Consider the following 24,395-nt stretch of genomic DNA (forward strand, 5'->3'; position numbering starts at 1 on the left):
ATTTTATTTTTTTTGTGGTACGCGGGCCTCCCACTGCTGTGGCCTCTCCTGTGGCGGAGCACAGGCTCCGGACACGCAGGCTCAGCGGCCATGGCTCACAGGCCCAGCCGCTCCGCGGCATGTGGGATCTTTCCGGACCGAGGCCGAACCCGCGTCCCCTGCATCGGCAGGCAGACTCTGTCTCAACCACTGCACCACCAGGGAAGCCCTACCAAACAGTTTTTTTGATTTACTCTTCTCTGGGGAGTCATCGAAATTTTTGATCACAGAAATAACAGGTTCTGATAGAAAATGCCAACAAAAGTCTGTCATAATCTATAATCATCAGTACCACTAAACTCTTGGTTTCAGAAATACTTAGTAGTGGGGTAATAGTTAAAATATTAGATTTCACTAAAATGCACATTGGTTATATAAACTTCTTATCTGGTTGATGTCTTACTTTTTTGGACATGCACATCCTGCTGACTGGGAAGTTATTTTTAAAAAGATCATCCAACTCGGAGAAAACATACATGAGTCATTAGTTCTTTGAGGTTAATTAATTGGATTATTATTTAGATTTAGACCAGTGATCCTCAAAATTGGGCATAGATTCTGTGATACTCCTAGCCTCTGCTTGCTTCTCCTAAAAATAGAGATTTTGCTGATAGGGAAATCAGGGCTTTGAATATGTTAACGTTTAATTTCTAAAATTTCTTTGTGCTTTTTAATGCAAATTCACATCTGCAGAAAAACATATACATATTTGGACCAGCCTATGTTTCATACGTTAGAAACCTCATTGTAGATAATTTTAATTTGATTTGGGAAAAACCAAGAATAGAAGAAATACTTTCTAGAATCTTTCAGAGGTGAGTTTTCTGATGAGGTAGTAGTAGGTTGGGATAATTTCCTCTATTGTCCTTGCCTGAAATAGGTGTTTGTGTCCATAACCTTATGCAGAAACCACGTTTGCCCTCTGGAATCATTCAGAGGTGGCTTTAGAAATTCATGTAACTGAAGGTGGGGCCTAGGACATTTCCTGACTAAGAATGTTACTGAGGGGACCATCAGACGTTTTTATACTTTGGCTATTAACTGTGACTTCTCTTTTGAGTTTATTAATGTAGATACACTTCTCAGGACTTGCAAAATGTTCATTATTTTTTCTGTATTTAAAGTTATCTTATTTTTTGTTAAATCTTTTAACTTTTTGTTGACTTAGAGTGTCCAATGAATCAAATTCTTCAAATGTAACATCTCTAGAGGATAACTAAGAGGAAAAAAATGGAAAATGCCTTATAAATCTGCTCCTTGATTTTTTTAATGCACTGGTAACATCGTAGTTTTCATTAGTGGTTTTCTGGGTTGGGCAGATTTTATGTATCCTGGGCTGCTTTTTTGTGCTGTGGAGCAAAGATCTTCCACTATGGAGAAAATGTTCTCTTTTCTGTAATATTGGTCTCTTTTACAGTAAAAGAACGGATTTCTCAGAACTTCTTTATGCTAAAGCATAGGCTAGCAAGCTTTAATTTTAAAAAATTATAAACATATGGAAGAAAAGTTTCAAAACTATAAATTATTATTCAGCATTATAAACTCTAAAGTAGTACTCTAAAGTTGTGATCAATTGGTTGTCTTTCTGATGGATAGACAGGAGCTGTTCGTTTCATTTTTTGAATTAAATCAAAGAAGTCTTGGGCTGTTTGACACTAGATTGAAACTTGTGCCTCTTAAGTCATTAGAATCGCGAAGACAACATGGAACTTTCATACTGACCCTTAAAGAGTCACTGGAGCAACTTCTCTAGTGTGTGCTTTGCACTGCTGTACGAGTTACAACCATTTTTTGACTCTTAAGTGAGGTAATTATATGTTTATAAATATAAAAACATTTGAGTCCCTTTTCCTGAAAATGAAGCCAGAATGCAAGGAAAGATTTGGGGGGAGGGGGGAGGGGGAAAGCATTGGCTGCTTGTGTATGGATCTGTAATCTCTTTGCTTCGGAGTAGAGGCTTCACTTGGACCTGTTGGGAATGGTTGGTTTCCGAGAAGTGGAAGCAGCATTGAGGCTGTTTGGACGTGTTAAGAGTAGAATACTACCAAGAGCATACTCAGTTATCCTATTTGCCTTCCTTTCAGAGAGGTAGGAAATGGGGACAGAGTATTATGAGTTCTTTCCATTTGAGTAACTATTTTCTAAGTAGTGAGAAAGAAATCATCTGAGAGCAAATCACATCTCCACTTAAAAAAAATTTCTTAGAAGCAGTCACATTCATTTGTGGGCTAGTGGGCATTTGCATTTATGCATTAATGATGTTTCAGTGTTTGAAATAATAAAGTAAAAAATTGTTTTTTCTTTTTTTTCCAGGAAGGTCCACAGAGGAAAAAAAGGAAATCAGAAGCTATAGGGACGAGTAACCAGGTTGATTTGTTGGCTCTTGGTACAGCAGTTGGTAGTATTTTATTATACAGTACAGTAAAAGGAGAATTACACAGTAAATTGATAGTAAGTATGTGTGTGTATGTGTGTGTATTTTATATAAAAGAGCGATGACAGGAAACTGATTATTAGAGACTTATTAAAAACAAAGCAGCTCAGGATATGCTATAGGATCTGCAGTATGGGGGCATTTTTCTGCCCTTTCCATATTTAAAATTTTGAACAGTAATATTTGTTGAAGCTGTGATAGGTAACTTAGTCATTATTATAGGTCAGGATATGAAGAGTGTGAAGAACTATTGACTAGGCTTAAAATAAGAAAGGGTAGAAAGAATTCTGAGTATCACAGACAGCAGCTGCAGAAGGAGCGCACCACCTCCAGGGCTAGGGAATGAGGGAGGTGGTGGAATTATTGCTGAAACTCAGACCTTTGAGAAGCAGGTATTGCTCTCTGTGCTGATGTCTCTTGAGGGAGAGTGGCCCTATAGACTTAAGGTCCAGACCTTGGAGCAGGGGGTTTTAGCTGACTGCTGGTATCTCTGGTTCTCCAGGTGTTGAAAAAACTGCATATTGGGTTCAGCTGCTGCCAAAAGGATTGCCCCTGTTGGGGTGAAGAAATGTTGGGGTGATGCAAACTGGGAGACAGGAAGGAACACCTCCATTGTTCCTCCTCCAGCCTTGTCTCCCTCCTGCACCCTTATTGGGGGAGCCTACTAACGATCCAGCTGGCAAAGCAGAAATGGGGTTTGCAGAGTCCCAGCCCCAGCGTCCAGAGCAGAGAAGTGAGGGCTTGGTGCTGCAAGACAGTAACTTAACTGACATAATGTATTTCAGACAGTGTCTACTACAGTATGTTTTTGGTGTTCACTTAACTCCTGTCTGTATATAGGAATGCTTTCTGTATATATGAATAAAAGAATGTTTTCTCTTTTAAGTAACATCTATCCATAGACAATTTGGAACTACCTGAAGTTGAAAAGGGAAAACAATTATACCTAAGTTTATCACCGAGAGAACCTCTTTTGATTGCATATTTCTTTGCTTTATGCATATGTTTAAAAAATACAGTTGGGTTCTGTCTGTTTATTTTGTATTCTGATATTTTCCATTAAATTACAATATGAGTAATTTTCATATTTGTCAAGAACTAGTTATAAACATTTTCAGTGACTGCATAAAATCCTGTAAATGGGGTAGTCCATTGGTGGTTTAACTGTTACTGACCATTTAGGTAGTTTCCAATTTTTTTGTTATAAAACACTTTTCTTCTTACACGGGTTCCCAGAATTACTAACCTGTAATTAATGAGTCAAAGGTGTGAGTGTTAAGCTTTTTTATACATAGTATAACAATTTTCTGAACGCTTTTCTAATTTGTACTTGTATCCGCAGTGGAAGGACGGTACGTGTATTTCAGTAGTGTTTTTGCCATCGTTGATTATTCCTTTAAAACAGCAGTAAGGCTAACAAAAAAAACCCCAGCTAATTTGATAGGTGAAAATTTTTATTTGATTTTATATCTGCATTTAAAAATATATCACTTGTTGGGACTTACCTGGTGGTGCAGTGGTTAAGAATCCGCCTGCCAATGCAGGGGACCCGGCTTCAAGCCCTGGCCCGGGAAGATCCCACATGCCGCGGAGCAACTAGGCCTGTGCACCACAACTACTGAGCCTGCCCTCTGGAGCCCGCATGCCACAACTACTGAAGCCCACGTGCCTAGAGCCCATGCTCTGCAACAAGAGAAACCATCGCAAGAGAAGCCCGCGCATGGCAACGAAGAGTAGCCCCCACTCACTGGAACTAGAGAAAGCCCGTGCGCAGCAATGAAGACCTAACGCAGCCAAAAATAAATAAATAAATTTATTTAAAAAATAAAAATAAAAATATATTACTTGTTTTTATATTAAAGATTATAAAAATAATATACAACTGAAAAAATTTAAAGCATTCAGAGGTATATGTAAAGGAAATCTCCCTTTATTCCTCCTTCCTCCAAGTTGAGTGTGGTCCTCGTGGGCTTTTACCCCACTATAGTTTGGGTCCCATCCTTTGATTTGGTCAGTTTTCTGTGGTCAGTAGGTACCTAGTATCTGGTGCACTGTGATAGCTGCTTTACTCAGTTTCTGTGGCTGCAGACATGATGCTGATGGAGCCTAGAACTCCTTTTTAGATCAATTTGATACCTCCCAGGATTATCTATAAATCTTTAACAGGGAATGAGTTTATTAGAAAGGAACCAAGAGGGTCAGGGTAAGGAGTGTTGGGGTGACGTGGTGAGGTAGAAAGGGCCCAGGCTTTGGAACTAGTCTATCCTGAGGTTGAATCTTGCTAGTTATATGATCAAGGATAAGTAATATAACTTCTCATCTCTTCAGTATTATATAACCTATGTTGCATGACTTTGAGATTTAGACATAATTATATGTTGAAAGTGCCTAGTGTAGTGCCTGGCATGTCATTGGTATTGAGTAAATGTTTGTTGGATGAGTGAGTAATGAATGAGTGGACACTTGCTAGATTGCTTTCCAAAAAGGTACGCTAGCCCCTAGCAACGTATGATAGTGCCCTGTAATCTTACCAGGGTGGATATTATAATGCTAAACAAATTGGTAGATGAACAGACTAAAAATGTTACTTTGTTTTGCTTTGTATGTCTTGAATTACTATTAGAAATTTTCTTACTGAATTCTTTCTATGGAATTTATCTGTTCATATCCTTTGTTCAGTTCTTTGTGTATGTGGCTATATTGTAGGACTTAGTTCTTTGAGTAGATAGCTGATAGGAAGGAAGGGAAGTAACTGAACTTAGCATTTAAAAATATTTTTCTTTTGGATTTCCCTGGTGGCGCAGTGGTTAAGAATCCGCCTGCCAATGCAGGGGACACGGGTTCGAGTGCTAGTCCGGGAAGATCCCACTTGCCACGGAACAGCTAAGCTACGGAACCTGTGTTCTAGAGCCTGCGAGCCACAACTACTGAGCCGTGCACCACAACTACTGAAAGCCTATGCTCCTAGATCCCATGCTCCACAAGAGAAGCTGCTGCAATGAGAAGCCCGTGCGCCGCAACGGAGAGTAGACCCTGCTCACCACAACTAGAGAAAGCCCGCACACAGCAGCAAAGACCCAACACAGCCAAAAAATAAATAAATTTATTTTTAAAAAATATTTTTCTTTTGAGATGGGAACAATCTGTATGATGGAAGTAGTGATTTTGACTTTTAACTTTTATGCTTAGACATGTACACAGTGGTGACTCATTATATGTATATTTAATGTGAATTCAGATGGAAAGAATGAAAACAGTATTGCTCACAGTGTAGGTGATTTAGCATCTTAATTCTGCTGAATGAGCTTGTCCTGGAATGTGTGTGAGACGGGAGACTTGAATTTGCTCTTTCCTAGTTGATGTCTCCATTCCTGTGCACCTCTGAGTGAGCAAGCATCTTGCTGTGCTGAGTATGTTTAAAGTTTCATATGGTATGAGCTGCAACACAAGGAAACATTTAGTGTTTCCCTGAAGGAACATTGATTTTTAAAGTTGAGAGATAGTTTTGGTATAAAGGGATTTTCAAGGATAGTTTTAACTAGACATGATTTTAAACCCTTTAAGATTTGACTTTGTTAGTTCACTCAAGTGTCCCATACTTTTTGCCACTGTACATGAAGCATTTTATCATTCTTAGTACTGGCATTCTGTCAAAAGCAGGTGGCATTTAGGACTAGTGTCTTTTTCTTTTTTTTTTTTTTGTGATACGTGGGCCTCTTACTGTTGTGGCCTCTCCCGTTGCGGAGCGCAGGCTCAGTGGCCACGGCTCACAGGCCCAGCCGCTCCACAGTGTATGGGATCTTCCCGCCCGGACCGGGGCACGAACCCGCGTCCCCTGCATCGCAGGCAGACTCTCAACCACTGCGCCACCAGGGAAGCCCAGGACTAGTGTCCTTTGACTTATGATGTAGAAGTATGTTTTTCCAGCAGAGGAGAAGGGAAAGTTAACATTTGATGAAGTTTTAGAAGGTTTATCTCATTTTTGATATTGGAAATGGATAGATGCATTTTAGTTAGGTTAATGGGTAGGCTTTTTTAGTTAGGTTAAGGCCTAACATTTTAGTTACGTGTTTAGTAATGATTCTAGGGTGCATATTGTCGTATCAGATGAGCTTTATTTTTTTTCTTTTAATTTTTTTTAAAATCTGCAGAGTGGTGGACATGACAACAAAGTCAATTGCATACAGTGGCATCAAGACAATGGCTGTTTGTATAGTTGTTCAGATGATAAACATATTGTGGAATGGAACACACAGATGTGCAAAGTAAAGTGGTGAGTAACATTGATGGTTCTGGGGTAACTTGGTTACTGTTTAGGAATGCATTAGAGTTTGACAAATCAAGACTATATTCTTGATGTAAGTAAAGTTTGATATTGGACACAGTGGGGAATGTAGACACTAGTAAGGTTACAGACTGTTCTCAAGGAACATTTAATCAAATTGGACATGGAAGATTTTAACACAAAAGTTAAATAATGGTACAAGAGTAAAATACTGCACAAGAGATGCTATAAGGTAGCAAGTAATTACTGGTCAAATGATTAGGATAGTGTTGGGAAGGCCTGGTGGAAGAGAAGGGTTTTCAACTGGGTCTTCTAGGAGAGGTAAGATTTGGAAAGAAGAGGGTGGGAGGATCCTTTTGAGGGTGGGGTTGTAGCAGGAACAAAGGCTAGGAGAAAGGGAAGTTAAAGGTTTACTTGGAACCCAGTAGAGGAATTTAGAGGAGGCCCATATTAGGGAATAATGGTTAGTGGAGGATATGAGCCAAAGTAGCTTATAAGAGAGTCTGGCCTTAAGTGTCATAGATAAAAATCTCAGACAGCTCTTCTAGTTCAAGCACCTAATCCTGTGATTGACTGCATAGCAGATGCTCAATGAATGTGGACAGTTGAATGTGGTTGAACTTACGTGGATGAGGACCCTAAGGAGGATAATGATGCCCATGGTCTTACAGCTAATAAGTGGCAGGGGAGTTCTAATCTTGCTGTCTTGAATTCTGGCACAGTGTTTTTCTACTGTAGTCAAACTTCTTTTGTGGAGCTTTAGATTCTGTTTGGTAAGCATGAGACACTGAAGGTCAGTGTCTTGGGAACAGAGTAACCAAAATAATGCTCTAGGAAGAAAATTTGCTAGCACTGTGTAAAATATTTGGGAAGGAGCTAGTGCACAGGCAGAGAAGCTAGATCCCGGCTGGTAGTTGTAATAGTCCGAGTGTAGGATGGTAAGAGTGGGAAGAAAGAATGGAAAAGGTACCAACCAAGAAGAATCTTGGGTAGGATTGGGGGAGGGGGTGCTATTGAGTGAAGAAAGGAGTTAAATAAAATGTAACTAAGTTTTCAGCTTTCTGAACTTGCTAGGTGTCTAGTGGTGCAGTTAATAGAAACTCAGAAGAGGGAAGTGGTTTTAGAGTTTTTAAGCACACTGAATTTGAAATAACACATGAAAGGCAAGACCCAGCAGAAGGGGTGGTGATAGAGGCTTAGAATTTTAAGGAGGGTTTGAGGCTGGAGGTGCAGAGAATAATCATTTGCCTAGAGGTTCAGTAAGTGCATTCCATTTACCTGCGGTGGTAGTTTCCCTACTCATAGTTGTAAAGAGAAGCCTGTGGAGATTCTGATCCACTAGGTCAGGGGTGAGGCGCATGCAGCTGTACTTTTTTTTTTTTTGCGGTACGTGGGCCTCTAACTGCCTTGGCCTCTCCCATTGCGGAGCACAGGCTCCGGACGTGCAGGCTCAGTGGCCATGGCTCACGGGCCGAGCCGCTCCGCGGCATGTGGGATCTTCCCGGACCGGGGCACGAACCCATGTCCCCTGCATTGGCAGGCGGACTCTCAACCACTGCGCCACCAGGGAAGCCCTGTTTCCTTTTTTTTTTTATATCTTTGATTTCTTCAGTGATCTCTTGGTTATTTAGTAGTGCACTGTTTAGCCTCCATGTATTTGTGTTTTTTAGTTATTTTACTGTAATTGATTTCCAGTCTCATAGCATTGTGGTCAGAAAAGATACTGTATACGATTTCAATTTTCTTAAATTTTCTGAGGCTTGATTTGTGACCCAAGATGTGATCTATCCTGGAGAATGTTCCATGTGCACATGAGAAGAAAGTGTATTCTGCCACTTTTGGGTGGAATGTTCTATAAATATCAATTAGATCTATCTGGTTTATTGTGTCATTTAAAGCATGTGTTTCCTTATGTATTTTCTGTTTGGATGATCTGTCCATTGGTGTAAGTGGAGTGTTAAAGTCCCCTCCTGTTATTTATTACTGTCAGTTTCTCCTTTCATGGTTGTTAGCATTTGCCTTATATATTGAGGTGCTCCTATATGTTGGGTGCATAAACATTTATAATTGTTATATCTTCTTCTTGGATTGATCCTTTGATCATTATGTAGTGTCCCTTCTTATCTTTTTAACAGTCTTTATTTTAGAGTCTATTTTATCTGATATGAGTATTGCTACTCCAGCTTTCTTTTGATTTCCATTTGCATGGAGTATCTTTTTCCATCCTTTCACTTTCAGTCTGTATGTGTGCCTAGGTCTGAAGTGGGTCTCTTGTAGACAGCATATATATGGGTCTTGTTTTGTATCCAGTCAACCAGTCTGTGTCTTTTGGTTGGGGCATTTAATCCATTTACATTCAAGGTTACTATTGATATGCATGTTCCTATTACCATTTTCTTAATTGTTTTGGGTTTGTTTTTGTGGGTCTTCTCCTGTGTTTCCCGCTTAGAGAAGTTTCTTTAGCATTTGTTATAAAGCTGCTTTGGTGGTGCTGAATTCTTTTACCTTTTGCTTGTCTGAAAAGCTCTTGACTTCTCCATCGAATCTGAATGAGATCCTTGCTGAGTAGAGTAATCTTAGCTGTAGGATTTTCTCTTTCATCACTTTAAGTATATCCTGCCACTCCCTTGTGGCCTGCAGCATTTCCACTGAAAAATCAGCTGATAACCTTATGGGGATTCCTTTGTATGTTATTTTTTGTTTTTCCCTTAGTGTTTTTAATATTTTTTCTTTGAATTTAATTTTTGTTAGTTTGATTACTATGTGTCTTGGTGTGTTTTTCCTAGGGTTTATCCTGTATGGGACTCCCTATGCTTCCTGGACTTGGGTGACTATTTCCTTTCCCATGCTAGGGAAGTTTTCCACTATAATCTCTTCAAATAATTTCTGACCCTTTCTTTTTCTCTTCTTCTTGTGGGACTCCTATAATTCGAATGTTGGTACATTTAGTGTTGTCCCAGAGGTCTCTGAAATTGCCTTCAGTTCTTTCATTCTCTTTTCTTTATTCTGCTCCTCAACAGTTATTTCTGCCATTTTGTCTTCCAGCTCACTTATTCGTTCTTCTGCCTCAGTTATTCTGTTATTGATTCTTTCTAGTGTATTTTTCATTTCAGCTATTATGTTGTTCATCTCTGTTTGTTTTTTAGTTTTCTAGATCTTTGTTATAAACATTTCTTGCATTTTCTCAATCTGTGCCTCCATTCTATTTCTGAGATTCAAGGTCATCTTTACTATCATTACTCTGAATGCTTTTTTAGTAGATTGCTTATTTCCTCTTCATTTATTTGGTCTTGTAGGTTTTTACTTGCTCCTTCATCTGTGACATTTTTTTTTTTTTTTTAATGAGCGGGATTGTGTTCCTGTCTTACTGGTTGTTTGGCCTGAGGTTTCCAACTCTGGGGTTTGTAGGCTATCGGGTAGAGCTGGGTCTTGGTGCTGAGATGAGGACCTCTGTGAGACTTTACTCCAATGAATATTCCCTGGGGTCTCAGGTTCTCTGTTAGTCCAGTGGATAAGACTCGGAGCTCCCACTGCAGGAGCTTCGGCCTGACCCCAGGCTCGTGAACCAAGATTCTGCAAGCCGCCTGGGGCGAGAAAAAGAAAAAAAGGGAACAATAACAAAGTAAAAACTAAAATTAGACTAGGAAACTAACAGTTATGTTAGAAAGAATATAAAAGATGAATCAAAAACCGGAAGGGACATCAATACCACAGTAGTAAAAAGGAGGAGGGAAAAAGAAAGGGGTTGGGGGAAGGCCTTGACTGTAGAGTGTGGGGCCTAAGCAAGGGCAGGGTTTGGGTGCTGGGCGGGGCCAATGCTCAGGTCCCACAGGGCTGGAAAAGGCCCTGGGGGCTATGGGGGTTGGGGCTTGGTCTCAGAGGGCAGGGGACGTCTTCTGGGAGCCCAGCAGGCCTCCTGGGCTCAGTGGGCAGGACACACGCCCTCCTCTCCTCTCTTGCTCTTCCAGTCTGGGAAGGCCCCTCGCGCCTGCGTCTCCTGTTCTCCCCTCAGCCTCTTTCCTATGCCCCCAAGGACCCAGGAGACCTAGAGGGGGCTTTGGAGGTGGGGGTACCAGCCTGGAAGCTCAGCAGACTCCTCTGCCCGAGTGGGCCAGGCGATCACCCTCCGCTTCTCTCTGGCTCTTCCCCGAGAGTCTGTCCCGCCTGCCTATTGATCCCCTGGCCTCAGGGTTGCCGATCCTGTCTGGCCTCCACTTCTCCCCCACTGCGTCCTACCTGTTCACCTTGGGGTTCCTCCCTTCTTCTTGGGTGTCAAGAGTCCCCCACCAGCGGCCATTAGGCGCCCCAGCTGTGGGGAGAAGCTAACTCCATGTCTTCCCACACCGCCATCTTGACTCCGCCTCCACACTTACTCTTCCCCGGTATATTTTTGATTTTTTTCTCCTAGCCTTTTGCTTTTAATTTTATGACTTATTTTGTAGTACAGAGTTTTATTTAATTAAACTTGATTATTTTTTTCCTTTGTGATTCTTTGTTTGTAATTGCTTTGGAAGACTTTTCCTAACCCCATGATTATAAAAACGTTCTCATAAGTTTTTTTTGTTTTTTTGTTTTTTTTTTTAACCGTACGTGGGCCTCTCACTGTTGTGGCCTCTCCCATTGTGGAGCACAGGCTCCGGACGCGCAGGCCTAGCAGCCATGGCTCACTGGCCTAGTCGCTCCGCAGCATGTGGGATCCTCCTGGACTGTGGCATGAACCTGTGTCCCCTGCATTGGTAGGCGGGCTCTCAACCACTGCGCCACCAGGGAAGCCCCAGTATTTTTTTAATACTTTTTTTTGTGTGTGTGTGGTACGTGGGCCTCTCACTGTTGTGGCCTCTCCCGTTGCGGAGCACAGGCTCCGGACACGCAGGCTCGGCGGCCATGGCTCACGGGCCCAGCCGCTCTGCGGCATGTGGGATCTTCCCGGACCGGGGCACGAACCCGTGTCCCCTGCATTGGCAGGCAGACTCTCAACCACTGTGCCACCAGGGAAGCCCTTTAATACTTACTTTTAATCAGTTAGTTTTGGTTAAATTTATTGTTTAGTGTGTATGTAATATAAGACAGGAATCTAATTTTGTTTTTCCAAATGAGTAATTTGACATATTCCAATATGACTGGCAGTGGAACTAACCTTTTTTCGTAAGAAAATTGCTCCTGTTACTTCTGTTTTTTGTTTTTTGTTTTTAAATTAATTTATTTTTGGCTGCACTGGTTCTTTGTTGCTGCACATGGGCTTTCTCTAGTTGCAGTGAGCAGGGGCTAGTCTTCGTTGCGGTGCGTGGCTTCTCACTATGGCGGCTTCTCGTTGTGTAGCATGGGCTCTAGGTACATGGGCTTCAGTAGTTGTGGCTCACAGGCTCTAGAGCGCAGTCTCAGTAATTGTGGTGCACAGGCTTAGTTGCTGCATGCCATGTGGGATCTTCCTGGAGCAGGGCTTGAACCCGTGTCCCCTGCATTGGTAGGAGGATTCTTAACCACTGTGCCACCAGGGAAGCCGTACTACTGTTACTTCTTGATTTTATAAGTGAATATTCAAGCCAGGCTCCTTGTTGCTTATAAATAGCATTAACGTATGCAACCGTCTACAAAGACTCTTGCTGTTAATCATATTTGTAGTATTAGAAAGGGATCATTATACCTAATTTATTTTATTTTATCAGCTAGGGGTATATATTTGTGGATATGGGGTAGAAATAATCTTTTGTACTGTAGGTTGAGAGATCATTTGTGTTACTAAGTAAATTAAGTTCTCAACCTTCCAGAGAATGCAGGAACTATGGAGGGGATAGGATGGGTTTGTAGAGGTCTAGCCAGCATGGTAGTTTCCTGGGCATTAACAGGATCACCATGGATCACAGGAGACACAGCTACCCATTTTACATTCTTATAACTCTTATTAACCCGTTTCCTGGTACCTCTTAAGATTCTCTGTCCTATTGGGGAGGCATTACCTTGGTGATATGTCCAAGGTTGGTTACCTGAGTAAAGATTTTAGGGAATGCAGTTTGGCATAGAACCTTGAGTGGTATTTTTTTTTCTCTCTCTAGTTGCGGAAAGCTGGGGCTACTCTTTGTTGTGGTGCACGGGCTGCTCATTGTGGTGGCTTCTCTTGTTGCGGAGCATGGGCTTTAGGCGCGTGGGCTTCAGTAGTTGTGGCGCATGGGCTTAGTTGCCCCATGGCATGTGGGATCTTCCTGGACCAGGGCTCGAACCTATGTCCCCCTAATTGGCACGCGGATTCTTAACCACTGCGCCACCAGGGAAGCCCCTTGAGTGGTATTTTTAATGCCTAGTTTGCCTTTTGTTTTCTTTTTGCTTTGAGTAAAGTTTCCTCCCCATTCATTGAGATGTTTTTATTTCTCTTCACAATACAGCAAATGGAAAGGTGATAATAGCAGCGTCAGTTCCCTGTGTATCAGCCCAGATGGAAAGATGTTGCTTTCAGCTGGTCGAACAATCAAACTATGGGTTTTGGAGACCAAAGAAGTCTACAGAGTGAGTGAATCAAATTAGTTGTAAGCATAACAGTTGTCTAGAGTAAGTATGGAGAAAGGCAGAAGTCTGAGCCAAAGAATATTGTTTTAAGAATACAGATGTGTTATTTTTAAGCACATGAAATAGTACAATTAATAGACAAAAGTAGTCCTCCAAATCTGTTAAATAGATGAGACATGTCCTTTTTGCATGCATTGGAAGAATGAATGTAAATGGAAAATGAAATGAGTGGAATTTGAATTAAGTATCTTACTCTTTTCAATAATAATATAATTATATAATAATGATAGTAATTTTTTATTTCTAACTTGCATCCAGCATTTGGTGTATTACTGTATTTAGCTGTGGAGATTTAGAATTACATTTTGAGTGTGCTCAGGGGTTACTGAACTTTTGGTGCTGTGATGATGCCTCAAAATTGTGGTTTCGACTCACTGAGAGTAACATGAAGACCTGCAATTCCTTGGCTGTGTCTGAGCACCCAGGCACCCCTTTTAAAATAGAATGAAGCGAATCTTTAACACAAATATGGAAGAAGTAGAGATTGTGGGGTAGGCTCATGGGAGTTGGAAGGGATGGCTTTAATGTTCCGATTTTTTTGGATGGAGTTTTTTAAAGTGAGAGGAATATAGCACAAATAACCTTAGTAGTCTGGAGCTCTGATTTCAGATGTGTATCATGTATATTGTTTATGATACATATGAACTCTTAATTTTTGTTACTGCTTTACACCCTCTCCTAAATGAGATTTAACTTTCTCCAGCACTTCACGGGACATGCAACGCCGGTTTCATCACTTATGTTCACTACTCTCAGACCTCCTAATGAGAGCCAACCCTTTGATGGAATTACAGGTCTTTATTTCTTATCTGGAGCAGTACATGACCGGTTACTTAATGTCTGGTATGTAGTCTTTTGGATTTTTGGAGGTAACATTGCCTTGAAAGAATCGGTCATAGCTTATATGGTTAATGTAAATGATGAATATGAGATTTGCTTTATTGTATTTAATGTTAGATTTATTTTATATTGACTTGTAATGAGGAATTGAGCCTGCCTAAAAATCAGATCTTTATGAGAAAAATTTAAGAGCATTACATAATAGAACTTCCTCCATGTTTGTTTAGAGATAGAGTGGGCTGAATATTTTTGTGACTGGGCAATTTAAAAACCTTTTTAAAAAATTTTTTTAGGAAAATCTCTGATTTTGTTGAATGAGATGACTATGGGTTAGTGCAGTAATGCCTATTTGATGGTTTACTGAGGACATTAAATTCCTTGGTTGTGTCTGAGAATTCCCAGTAGCCTTTCCTTGCAGTGGTTGCTGTCACTAATTCCCTTTGAAGCTACTTTTTTTTTTTTTTTTCCTGCGGTACGTGGGCCTCTCACTGTTGTGGTCTCTCCCGCCACGGAGCACAGGCTCCGGACACGCAGTCTCAGCGGCCATGACTCACGGGCCCAGCCACTCCACGGCATGTGGGATCTTCCCGGACTGGGGCATGAACCCGGGTCCCCTGCATCGGCAGGCGGACTCTCAACCACTGCGCCACCAGGGAAGCCCTGAAGCTACTTTTGAAAGTAAAAATCAATTTGGTATTGAAGAGCCATCAAAATGTTTTTAAATTTAAGAAATAATAAGAAATTTCTTGGATTTTATAACATCATCTAATGGTGAAATTAACTTTTTTTCTTTTACCTGATGTTCATGGACAGAATACATAGAGATTTAAAAAATAGAAGTAGTTTCTTATCCTGTGATCAGTTAGTTGAGCATATGCTCGACCATATAAAGTTACTGTAAATTTATACCAAATAATACTCAGAAATGATACTCATCAAATATGTATTTCTTAAAGTAGTAGTGTGGGGAAGGGTTCATGTCAGTCTGGAGGTGGACCTCTGTTCACCTCCAGACCGTCAACTTAGTTCCTAATTTTGCCTCTTAAAATCAAATTGTGTTGGTTTTCTGTCCTGTGTTTCATTTTTGAGGAGCGCCTATTGGAATATCTTATTTTGGTTCTAGAGGGTTTATCCCTAACATAAGAAATTAGTAATGCCAAAATAGTTAAAATTGGCCACCCCAATCTCCTGACATTACTGAGGTGCTTCAGTCTTTAATGCCTCACCTCTTTGGCTCCTGAGACTAGGGGTCTCCAGCTCCAAAATTTTTTGTATAGCAGAAAAGTTGATTTCTGCTGTCTTAAGATCCTGAAGATAGTTTGTGTATACCTGGGGCTTCCTAGTAACAGAGGAGTAAACCATAAAAAACAAACAGATTAAAACTGCATATTGAAAGGCTGTCCCCAAAGGCCATTCATGAAAACTTTATGTTTTGTTAGGTAGAGCAAGCCGAGGGTTCCCTCTTAATTACCTTTGAAAGACACATTTCTGAAAGAAGATAACATTTGAAGGCTTCTTGCCACTGAATGAAGATTAAAATAAAAAAAAAACCAAAAAACGAAAAACCCTTTCATATTACTGGAAGGAGGAAGTACCATCTCCTATTGATGGGCTACAATAGCAGCTTCTGCTGTATAGTTGTGTGATAGCAGTGATTTTGAGCAGTGATTTTTAAGTATGAGTGACTTCATTTTAGAGTGAATCTTGTTTTACTAAGAAGTTATTATGCATAAAATATTTAGAATTTATCAAGTCAACTCTTAATTTTCTTCTAGACACAAAAATACTGAAAGACTGTTTACTGGTAAATGTATAAAGTCTCACTAGTTAATAAAAAGAAACTGATCTTGAATCACGTTTGTAAGTCAAGCCTGTTACTCTGTTACTCAGTCTTTAATTTTTAAAATTTGTGCCCAGATTTTTTAAACAGCTTCACTGAGGTATAATTGACATAATAAATTGTATGTACTTAAAGCAAAAGCATAATTAAGTTTTTACATATGTATACAAATGTGAGATTATTACCACAATCAAGACAGTGGCCACCTGCATTGCTCCCAAGAGTTTCCTCGTATCCCTTTGTAATCCCCCTCCCCACCTCAGTCTACAGGCTTGTTGACATGTTTGGGATATTACAGATAAAGTTGTTAAGGACACTTGTGTACAAGTCTTTTTACAGACATATGGTTCATTTCTCTTGGGTAACTACCTAGGAGTATAATGGCTGCATCTTACGATAGGTGTATATTTAACTTTTTTAAAAACTGCCAAATTTTTTCCAGAGTGGTTGTACCATTTTACATTCCCACCAGCTGTGCATAAGAGTGCTAATTTCTTCACCTTCACCAACACTTTATGGTCATTTAATTTCAGCCATTCTGATAAGTGTGTAGTGGTATCTCAGGGTGGTTTTAAGTTGCATTTTCCTAATTACTATTGATGTTGAGAATCTTTTAAGTACTTATTTACTATCTGGATATGTTCCTTGACAAAGTGTGTGTTCAAATATTTTGGCCTATTTTCTGCTGGGTTGTTTGTATTCTCACTGAGTTTTGAGAGTTCTGTGTATATTCTGAATATAAATCAATTATTAGGTATATGCTTTACAAATATTTTCTCCTAGACTGTGGCTTGTGTTTTTTTTGAAACGAAGCAGTTTTTAATTTTGATGAAGTACAGATCATGTTTTGAAGCCTTCGTTTAACCCAAGGTCACAAAAGTGTTCTCCTGGAAGTTTTTTAGTTTTAGGTCTTGTGTTTATTTGGTTCTGTGATCTGTTTTGAGTTAATTTGTGTATATGGTTCAAGGAACGGATTGGGGTTCATGGGTTTGTTTTTGTTTTTTTGTTTTTTGGATATCCAGTGGTCCCAGTACTCCCAGTACTATCTCAAGTGAATTGGTGCTGCATATATACACATTGAGTCAATTGCCTGCTATTTGCAGTAGTCATGTTGTATGAAGTCCTCAGGAGCACTGATTCAGCGATACTGAACTCTTACTCCTTGGGGAAACACCAGGGCTTGGTTTCTGCAAGCCTCTGGTTACAACATTTTTGTCATCTAATTAATACATAACCTTGTTTTATGTGTATTTCTGTTTAAAGATACCTTAGTTTATTTATATACATACACACACACACACACACACACACACACACACACACACACAGCTGATTAACTTATGTCAGAACAGAGTTTATCGAACTTAAACATTTTCTCCATAAGCATATCACAGCCTTTTTACTCTGAGGGACACTAGACCGCACTTCAGCATTATACTTGGGGGCCATTTTAAATAGTGAAATCACCAACCAAAAGCATAAAAGCAAAAAGTGTGGCACTAAATAGGCTATAAAAAGAATACTTAGTATGAAAGCTGAAGTGAAAAGGCAGAGCATAGCCTTGTTAAACCTCATGAGCATTGGGCTGCTCATATGCTTCACTGCTCTGTGTATACCTGTTAAAGACCATGAAATCACCACAAATAGTGATTTCGGGATCTACAAATAAATTTTAGCAAGTAGGCAGATTCTCAAAGAATCAACCAATAGTGAGGATCATTTATCTATCTATCTATTTATCTATTTCTGGACTGTTTTCTCAGTATTGCTGTGATAATTCTCCTCAAATTAACCTATAGATTCAATGTGAATCCAGTGAAAATCCCAGCAATCTGATTTTAAAATTCAAGTCGAAATGCAAAGCACATAGAATAGCCAAAATGACTTTGAAAAAGAAGTTGGAAAACTCACTTCAAAACTTGCAAAGCTGCAGTGATCAAGACAGTTGGCACTGCCATCAAGACAGACAAATAGGTTAATGGAAAGAACGTTGCTCATTGTTTAAATCTGCCACAAATGCATTAATGCTTTCTCTTTTCCCATATAACCATGTCACATGGTAGTGACACAAATGCTTCCCTTATTTTGATCTTTAATTACCTTATTTAGCTTTCAAAAGATGAAAATGCTGTTGGGAGCTGATTGCTGTAACTCCCTTTAGGTGTTTGCCTTTTTTTTTTTTTTTTAAAGTCTTATTATCTAATCATCGGTTTTGTTATCTAGGCAGGTCCGGTCAGAAAACAAAGAGAAGAATGCAGTGATGTCTTTTACAGTTACAGACGAGCCTGTCTATATTAACTTGACCTTGTCAGAAAATAAAGAAGAGGTAAGTGGCTTGTTTCTTTGAGAATTTGTTTTTGGACTTCACAAATACTATTTTTTAAAATCAGGGTTTTGATGATTTGATGATTCAGGAAAGAGAGAGAACAAAATAAAAATCTTAGACTATTTGAAGTAATCATTGGATTCTGTATTGAGTGCTCATGAAGGGGAGAGGACAGGGCTCAGTGGCGTTTTCAGTAATCCTGACATGTGGGCCTGCCGGTTAGTTCCCTGTTGTCAGCCAGTGCGCTTGGTTGTTGACTTAGCTCCTCTAACTTCCATGCTGTGTTCTCATGGACTGTGTTGTCTTCTTAGCCTAAACTTTTATTTATAGGCTTGACAACAGCTACTTGAATTGGTATTTTGGTGGCAGTGATTATTTTTAAATTCAAGAGTTGAACCTCCCTACTGTTTTGATTTATCTCTTGTTATTTGAAGGGTGGAGAGGGTAGTTGGATTTTCATAAGTAATTATTAGAGTAGACCGAAGTATATTACCTATTAATGTTACATTTTTCTTTTAGCCTGTCAAGTTAGCTGTTGTTTGCAGAGATGGTCAAGTTCATCTTTTTGAACACATATTAAATGGGTAAGTAAGAAGTTTCTCAAGTCAGAAATTTATTTTCCTTCCCTGACTTGCTACTTATTTATACTCCCACCTCAATATTCTTTGCTTTATGTTACTTTTCATTTAGATTGTTCTGAAAGCCTTCTTAATTCTTTGTTCGTATGACTACATACATTCCCAGTGAGAACTCAAGTTTTATTTTAAAAGAAATTGGTTCAGTAGGAAAGCTTTGCTTGTGAACTTTGGTGAAGCCTTAATTTCTAACTTTGATAGTGTCATACATTTGTCACACATTTGTGGATCAGTGAATGCTTGTGTTTTGTTGGACAGAGGGGAGTTGCTGATATGATGAGTAGTAGTCATAGACCAGGGGTCAGTAAATTATGGCCTGCAGGCCACATCCAGTAGAGACCATATGTGCCCCACCCCGCCCCCCAAACAAAAATATTTACTATCTGGCCCTTTATAGAAAAGTTTGCCAACTCTTGGCATGTGCTATAAACATGGTCTGAGACTCAGTCATGTGCAGAATTATGTTAAACTTTAAAATGGTTTCAACTTTTTATTGTCAGTTGGTACCCTTCCTTTTACAGTTCTAGTATAGGGATTATGAAAGTAATATACACTTACTTTAAAACATTCGGGATGCATAGACAATTGATTAAACTCAAGTCTCCCTCCATTGAGTTCCACTCCCTAGAGGTAACTTAACATTTTGATGTGTAGCACTTGAGGCCTTTATTTATATAGTCCTATGTATGCATGGAACGTACAGTTGAGGGCCCAGAAGTGGTGGGCCATGGTAAGGGCTCGGGCATTTCTCTTTGGGCAGTAGTAAGCTGTTGAAGGATTTTAAACTGAGGATTGATGGGGTTTGACCTCAGTTTTAAGACATTAAATTTTAAGTCGTTCTATCTGACATGAAGAGAATACACCACAGAAGGGTAAAGGCCAAAGCAGAGGCCAAAAATCCTGGATAGAGATGGTTGTGGAGTTGGGAAACTAGGAAGAGTGAGTTGGAAAGATAGTGGGGTGCTTACAGTTGGGATTCTGGAGGGTGTGTACTTAGTGGTGATAAGGTGTCTGTGGTGTGAGGAGCGTGTGGCTAAGGTACAGGGAAGGACAAGGTTGCTGGAGGTAGAAGGCTTTAGGAACTGAGAAGGCAGGGTGTCAGAAGGATCGTCAGACTGCATGCTGTATATGGAAATCACTAAGAAAGGGATTCCTCAGCGGAATTGTTGGACAGAGTGACAGCCACTCACATCTTTAAGAAATGCCGAGTGACCCAGAGGCCATTGGATGACAGCAGGAGGGGAATGTAGCTGGTAGCTGGTGACGGCAATTTCAAAGGCTTTAGAGGTGGTGGAGGGAGAGACTACTTGTCTTGAAGTGTTAGTGAAGAACAAGAAGCGTACTTGAATCATTGCCAAGGGTCTTGGCACTAAGGGTGTGGGGAGGCTGCCGAGGCAAAAGCAAGGTGAGGAGAGCTCTTAGAGAAGAAGTTGAGGGTCTAATTTTGTTTATATTTTGCTGATCATTTTGCTCCTGGAACTGTGACGCAGAGGTCATGGTGAGGATTCAGGGGTTGGAAGCAATTAGAGACGGGGCTGATTAGAGTAAGGCAAGAACAGAGCCATTTGGGGGCTGAAGCTCAGGGTGGTGAGAGAGCACTTGGGAGCTTGGGGCCTTTTGTAAGGGTTGACAGAGTGGGGTAGAAGAGCCGGTGTGCCTCAAGGCAGGCTTTGGTGGTGAGGTCTTGAATGTTGGCAGGGTGGGGATAGATGAAGTCTTGACAGGAACACTAGTGCTCTGGGACACTGGTCACTCTTGATGATGTGGAGGCCAGGGGAGGGTCACATTTCATGACACCAACTTCAAAGAATTAGTGTGAGATGCTATTTCACATTTTCTAATCTCATTTTTTTCCATTCCCAGATACTGCAAAAAGCCTTTGACTTCAAACTGCACAATTCAGATAGCAACGCCTGGGAAAGGCAAGAAATCAACACCAAAACCCGTCCCTATTCTAGCAGCTGGTTTTTGCTCCGACAAAATGTCATTGTTGCTTGTATATGGCAATTGGTTTCAGCCCACCATTGAGCGAGTGGTACGTAGCTGCTCCTCTGGAGTAAAGCAGTGCAACATCAACATGTCTGTGGAAGAGAATGATTTTAAAATGATATATTGGTCTGCTTATTGGAATACTTAAGAAGGTGTCATATGTTTCCCCTTAACTGAAGGGCTTTTCAGTGGATGGTTTATTTTAACTTGAGAGAACTGTATATAGTTGGTCCTTGAACAACACAGGTTTGAACTGTGTGGGCCCACTTATGCGTGGATTTCTTCCAATAGTAAATACTACAGTACTTCACCATCCAAGGTTGTTGAATCCACAGATGCGGAACTGTGGCTACGTTATAACTATGAACAAGTTATAAGTGGATTTTTGACTGCACAGAGGCTCGGCGCCCCTAACCTCTGCATCGTTCAAGGGTCAACTATGTAATTTTACTTAACCCAGTATATCCAAAATATTGTTTTAATGTTTAGTATAAAACATTATTTGAGATATTCTACCCCCCTTCTTCCTTTATTTGGTATTATGTCTTTAAAATCTGGTGTATATTTTTCACTTACAAGCCCATCTCAGTTTGGACTAGCCACGTTTCAAGTGCTCATTAGCCACAGGTATGGGTGAAGTTTGTCCAGTTACCCAAAAGATAAATCTTAATAAGAGATCCCGTAGTAATAGCACACATTGAATATTCTAAGTGGAAATGTAATGGATGGGGCAGTGGTTTAGGTTTTTTGATTACAAGTTTCTTTGGAGACTTTTGGTGAGTTACTATGAACATGTCCAATAGGTGAGAGACTATGAGAGGAATATCTCTTGCTTAAGCAATCTCTTGTTGAGTCTATTTAAAAATACTTCTTACTTTAAAAAAATGTAGTACATGGTTACGGTGTGACAGAAAAGGGAGAGAAGTGTTAAACTGTAAACATACGTCTCCTTACCATACGTGGATCCCATAACCTCACTCTCCACATGCAGCCTGTTTCCTGTGTGCTTTGTGTCTTTCCAGATATTGATTAGGTGGGTATAGAGAATTACCTATAACTTTAAAGCCTTATAGGTACATATGTACTTTGCTGCATCTCACTTCCCCTCCTGTTTAATACCATATCAGGACATAGAGATTCACCTTAGAGCATTTTATTAATGAGCATTGCTTGTCTTTGACTAGCTTGTGGAGGATAGCAGTAGGAAATTTAGGGTAGGATCAGTCTTTTTTAGGATACATTATAAGGTGTTGAGCTAATAATGTTTTCTTTAAAATCTGTTACGTTTTAAATGTCAGTCTTTTAAAACTGCGTATGTGAAAGATTTGAGCAGTACATAACTGAAGAAAGTAAACGTTATGCCAGGTATCTTCAGAGTTTACCCATTCTCATATGGCATCAATCTGAATGGTGATCAGTCTGAGTGACCAGGAGTTTTCTGTGGAAGCCTTCTATACTTTTTTGTATTTTTACAAAAATGCATTTCTTTTTCACTTTATTCTTACTCCCAATTACTTTGTTTGACACTTTTTTTTTTACCTTCCCCCCTTTCCCTCTTTAAAATTCTGTTCCCAGGCTTTAAATTCCAAAGAACCTCATATGTGTTTAGTAAGAGATATTTCAATCTGCTGGGCCCCAAAAGTAGAAACGGCTATAACAAAGGTGAGTGCATTTCATATTAGAAGTTAAGAAAAAAGATATTTGAGTGAATTGAATTGTTATGTAATACTGTGTTTAAACTCTTAATATCCTCTTTATGATCTTGTCTTAACAAATTTTGTGAGATTAGGTTTTAGATATTAAGACTGTAAAACTTTTTACATTTCTGTGCTCTTGATTTGTTGAACGAATAAGTGAATAGGTGACTAGAAGTTGAAGACCTTGGATTTATTTAATTCTTCCTCCTCTACCCCACCCCCAGTGCAGGATCACTGAGTAAATACCAATATCAAATTTATCAAATTATTTCATCAATTTATATACTTAAAGGGGCAAAACTTTGTTGAGAGGAATGCTGTATTTCAGGGTGGAATAAAACCTAAATCCATGATGGGGCTGGAATTAAATACCAGATATAAGAACATTATTGTCATGCTTTATTTTGAATATAATGTGGCATCTACATGGAGACATCATGTATTTGGCAGTCTAATGAAAAAAAGGAAAGCCAAGACATGCTATGATGACATTCATATGGTTTCGCTTCTGGCTGAGTTTCAGAGATGACACCTTTCTCTTGGCTGTCTGAGCATTTCTGGCAAAGATCAATTATCGGAGGTAGTCATAAAATGTACAGCTTCACTCTTTAACGTTTTTTTAAAAATTATTTATTTATTTATTTATTTTTGGTTGCTTTGGGTTTTCGTTGCTGCGCGTGGGCGTTCTCTAGTTGCGTCGAGCGGGGGCTACTCTTTCTTCGTTGTGGTGCGCGGGCTTCTCATTGCGGTGGCTTCCCTTGTTGCGGAGCACGGGCTTCAGTAGTTGTGGCACATGGGCTTAGTTTCTCTGCAGCATGTGGGATCTTCCCGGACCAGGGATCGAGCCCCTGTCCCCTGAATTTTTAAGTCAGTGTGTCATTGTGTGATCTGTAGATTTTGTTTTTCTTCATTCTTACTCTTACATGTTGCAGGCTTTAAAACAATGAATGTTCAGATTATACTTAAATGTCAGTATTCAATTAGAATATATCTTTAATTCATATCCTATTGAGTTAGTTACATTAAGTTTTTCAGTAGGAAAACCTTTTAAAAGCTGTTAGTTTTCTCATTGGGGATAAATCTTGCAAGGAGTAAAGACAGTTTCCTTTGTCACACCCCTACTATTCCTGTTTAACAGGTGAGAACACCAGTGATGAATTCTGAAGCAAAAGTTCTGGTGCCTGGGATACCTGGTCATCATGCAGCTATCAAGCCTGCTCCTCCACAGACTGAGGAAATAGAGAGCAAGAGGAAATTAGGGGAAAAGGAGGTAATACACTCATTCTGACCATTTTTGAATTTGAAATTTAAGATTACTTGGGAGATTCTAAGAATTATATTGGATGGAGCCAAAGTTGAAACTTCAGAAAATGGAGAGGACAAAACTCTTACTAACTAAAGAGGGTGCTCTTCTGGCCATTTGTTCATTGTTAGCTGGATAAGGTAATTGTAGATTAAGCCAGGACTTGCTGTGATGATTTTCATTGTGTTTCGCATGTTGCTGAGTTCCAATGATGCCTTGTCTCTTGGCTGTCTGAGCATTCCTGGCTGGTTTAATACTAGTTAGTCTTTAAAAGTGATCGTCATTATAACCTCTTAAAGTGCTTAGAAATTTCATTTTTTCTCAACTCTTAAAACCCTCTTGTGATTACTGTACTTGTCTGTGAAAAATCCTCTTTTTTGTCTTCCATTCACTTGTCACTCTTGTCTAAATAATCTAGAATTTTAACTGTTTTATCATTAGAGAAA

At 39.8% G+C, this 24,395-nt stretch overlaps 1 protein-coding gene across 1 annotated transcript in view; it reads left to right on the forward strand.

Moving 5' to 3' along the window:
* The window catches only part of WDR43 (WD repeat domain 43), a 45,194-nt gene that overhangs the window by 4,939 nt on the left and 15,860 nt on the right, over positions 1-24,395 (forward strand). The window contains exons 2-10 of the mRNA XM_007470873.1: positions 2,353-2,490; positions 6,625-6,746; positions 13,139-13,259; positions 14,023-14,162; positions 18,223-18,325; positions 18,845-18,909; positions 20,824-20,995; positions 22,525-22,611; positions 23,785-23,916. Of these exons, the coding sequence (XP_007470935.1) occupies positions 2,353-2,490; positions 6,625-6,746; positions 13,139-13,259; positions 14,023-14,162; positions 18,223-18,325; positions 18,845-18,909; positions 20,824-20,995; positions 22,525-22,611; positions 23,785-23,916 (1,080 nt within the window). The remainder of the gene's footprint in view (positions 1-2,352; positions 2,491-6,624; positions 6,747-13,138; positions 13,260-14,022; positions 14,163-18,222; positions 18,326-18,844; positions 18,910-20,823; positions 20,996-22,524; positions 22,612-23,784; positions 23,917-24,395) is intronic.

Source organism: Lipotes vexillifer, unplaced genomic scaffold (genome assembly GCF_000442215.2).
Source record: "Lipotes vexillifer unplaced genomic scaffold, Lipotes_vexillifer_v1.1 scaffold717, whole genome shotgun sequence".
Taxonomy (NCBI): Eukaryota; Metazoa; Chordata; class Mammalia; order Artiodactyla; family Lipotidae; genus Lipotes; species Lipotes vexillifer.